General features: G+C 32.2%; 1 protein-coding gene across 1 annotated transcript in view; it reads left to right on the top strand.

Annotated features, from left to right (window-relative positions):
* The window catches only part of LOC125032029 (piezo-type mechanosensitive ion channel component-like), a 164267-nt gene that overhangs the window by 138521 nt on the left and 23246 nt on the right, over positions 1 to 2500 (top strand). Inside the window, 1 exon segment of the mRNA XM_047622990.1 lies at positions 2023 to 2114. Coding sequence (XP_047478946.1) covers positions 2023 to 2114 — 92 coding nt within the window.

The following is a 2500-nucleotide window of genomic DNA, read 5'->3' as shown; positions in this document are numbered from 1 at the left end:
ACTTCACAGATGCTTCACTGAAATCTTTCGTCCTTCTCGTTATTTCCTCTTTTATCACGGAATATGCTGGACTGTGCATGTTTTTATATACCTTTTTACGCCTTGTGGTATTACAATGTTGATTCGAAATGTTAATTAGATATTAAATGATTATTGATATTGAATCCACATTTTCTTACTTTAAATCCGCATGAGATCGTTTTAATGCAGTGACAATTTTTGTGGAAAAATTATTATGAGATGAAGTCCCTTTTTATCAAACACTGTTTTGCTGGTATTCCCTCTTTATGCTAATCAATATTGTAGATTATTTTTACCTGAAGAATCTATGTTACATAATGCGACGAGCAAGATTTAGATTATGTATTATATATTTAAAATTATATTAGTTAATTTTTCATTACCGATATCTATGACTTTTTGTTTTTTTCCGTTGGAAAAAGGAAAAAAAAGTTTGCTGATATCTTCCATTTAATCAGAAGTCGTTCTTCAGCCTACGACTTTCACTTTTCCATCTAAACCCGCGGTCATACGAAGGTTTTTTTCGATAATATAATCGATATAATATTGATAATTTAGTTTTATTCCATTTGCTACAAAGGATATTCCTGGCGTGACATGCTGTCTGTTTTATTTTGCCTCTAAATTACCTCCTGTGTGCAAGGAATGGCCAGGGTTACCATCCACTGGCGGCAGATCAGCAAGATCGCTAGACGAGATCGCTACCGCTGCACCGCACAGTAATGCGTGAATGAAACGGTATAAATCGCTCGACTTCGCGATTAGGGCATGGCAAGAGAGAGACTATAGTCTGTTAATGAATATTTACTCAACTGTATATGTAGTATTAATCATATATGTTTAACTGTACGATTTTTTATATGGATAACGTGTTTTTAATATTAGATTTTTAAATTAGATATTGTATACTTATATTTTGTTCAAGTGTTCTCATTATTTCTACACAGACTTTCATTTGATCGTGGCCGTGACGTCATGACTGTTTACACGCGCGGAATTTTAAGACAGATTTTGTCGACGTTAGATAAATCACTGCCGTATTTGTTAATGAAATCGAGCGCATAGGCGATGGTTCTGTTCGCTCGTGCCACCAGCAAGTTAGGAAAGGCTAACAAACAGGTTGGGGCAACTTCGAGGCTTGAATATTATCAGAAACTAGTAAGGTAAGAAAAATAAGGATAAAATAAGTGAATAAATGAAAAAGAAAGCGCCAGTGCCACAGCAGCTTCAGTATTTTCCTCCTTGTCCTCCTCTTCCTCTTGTTCCCTCAGCCATACCAGACACAGCGTGGTTATTCAAAAGCTACTCATGTTAATCAAATGAATTATCATTACATATTTATCCATCTTCTTTACCATCTACCACCACTTTTTTTTTCGAAGTTGTGATGCAGATACCTTGCCTTTATTACGACTCTTGGCCTATAAATTTTCTTTATATTTTTATACTCTTTTTGGCTGTTTGACTTGAGGTGTTGGTGAAGCACCATTTTTAACACATGTTTGACGTTTGACGCACATGCATATTCGGGATAGTCAATTGTTTATGTAAAAAAATATTTGTATAAATGTATATATACATATATTTGTATAAATGTATATATACATATATTTGTATAAATGTATATACACATATTTGTATAAATGTTTATACACATATATTTGTATAAATGTATATACACATATATTTGTATGAATGTATATACACATTTATTTGTATTAATGAATATATATATTGTTCCACTTAATTCCGGTCTCCCCCCCCCAAAAAAAAAAAAATAAAAGACAAAAGACCTTCGAAAAAAAAACAGAAATAAGAATATATAAATAAGAGAGATAAGTAAATAATAGAAAAAAAAAACCAAGAAATCAAAAAAAGACCAAGAAATCAACCCCCCCCCCCCTCAAAATTGAAAACAAAACAAAACAAACAAATGAATAGAGAGACTTACAAAATCCCCTGATTTGGACAAAATCCTTCACTCCTTCGCAAATCCTTCAGGAGACGGAGGGCTTCTGCGTGATGCCCGGCAGCCAACCACTCAGCCTCACCACCACCCAGGAGTGGACCGAGGTTCCTCTCAACCAGCACAGGTAAGCGGGAATTTTGGAATCTTTTTTTTTGTACTTTAGGAATGGTTGGAATGGATGGGAAGTGTAAGGGAAGGTCGGGTATGAGGAAGACGTGTAAAGAGGATATACAGATAGGCAGAGAGATGAATAGACGGCTGCATGTATATGTATATATATAAGTTTATTATATGTATATATATGTATATGTATATGAATATGTGTATATATGTATATGTATATGAATATCTAAATATATATATATATATATATATATATATATATATATATATATATATATATATATAAGTTTATTATATGTATATATATATGTATATGTATATGAATATATATATATATATATATATATATATATATATATATAATGTATGAATGTATGATTGTATTAT

The sequence above is a fragment of the Penaeus chinensis genome, chromosome 14 (genome assembly GCF_019202785.1).
Source record: "Penaeus chinensis breed Huanghai No. 1 chromosome 14, ASM1920278v2, whole genome shotgun sequence".
Lineage (NCBI taxonomy): Eukaryota > Metazoa > Arthropoda > Malacostraca > Decapoda > Penaeidae > Penaeus > Penaeus chinensis.
This window is presented reverse-complemented; position numbering and strand designations above follow the sequence as displayed.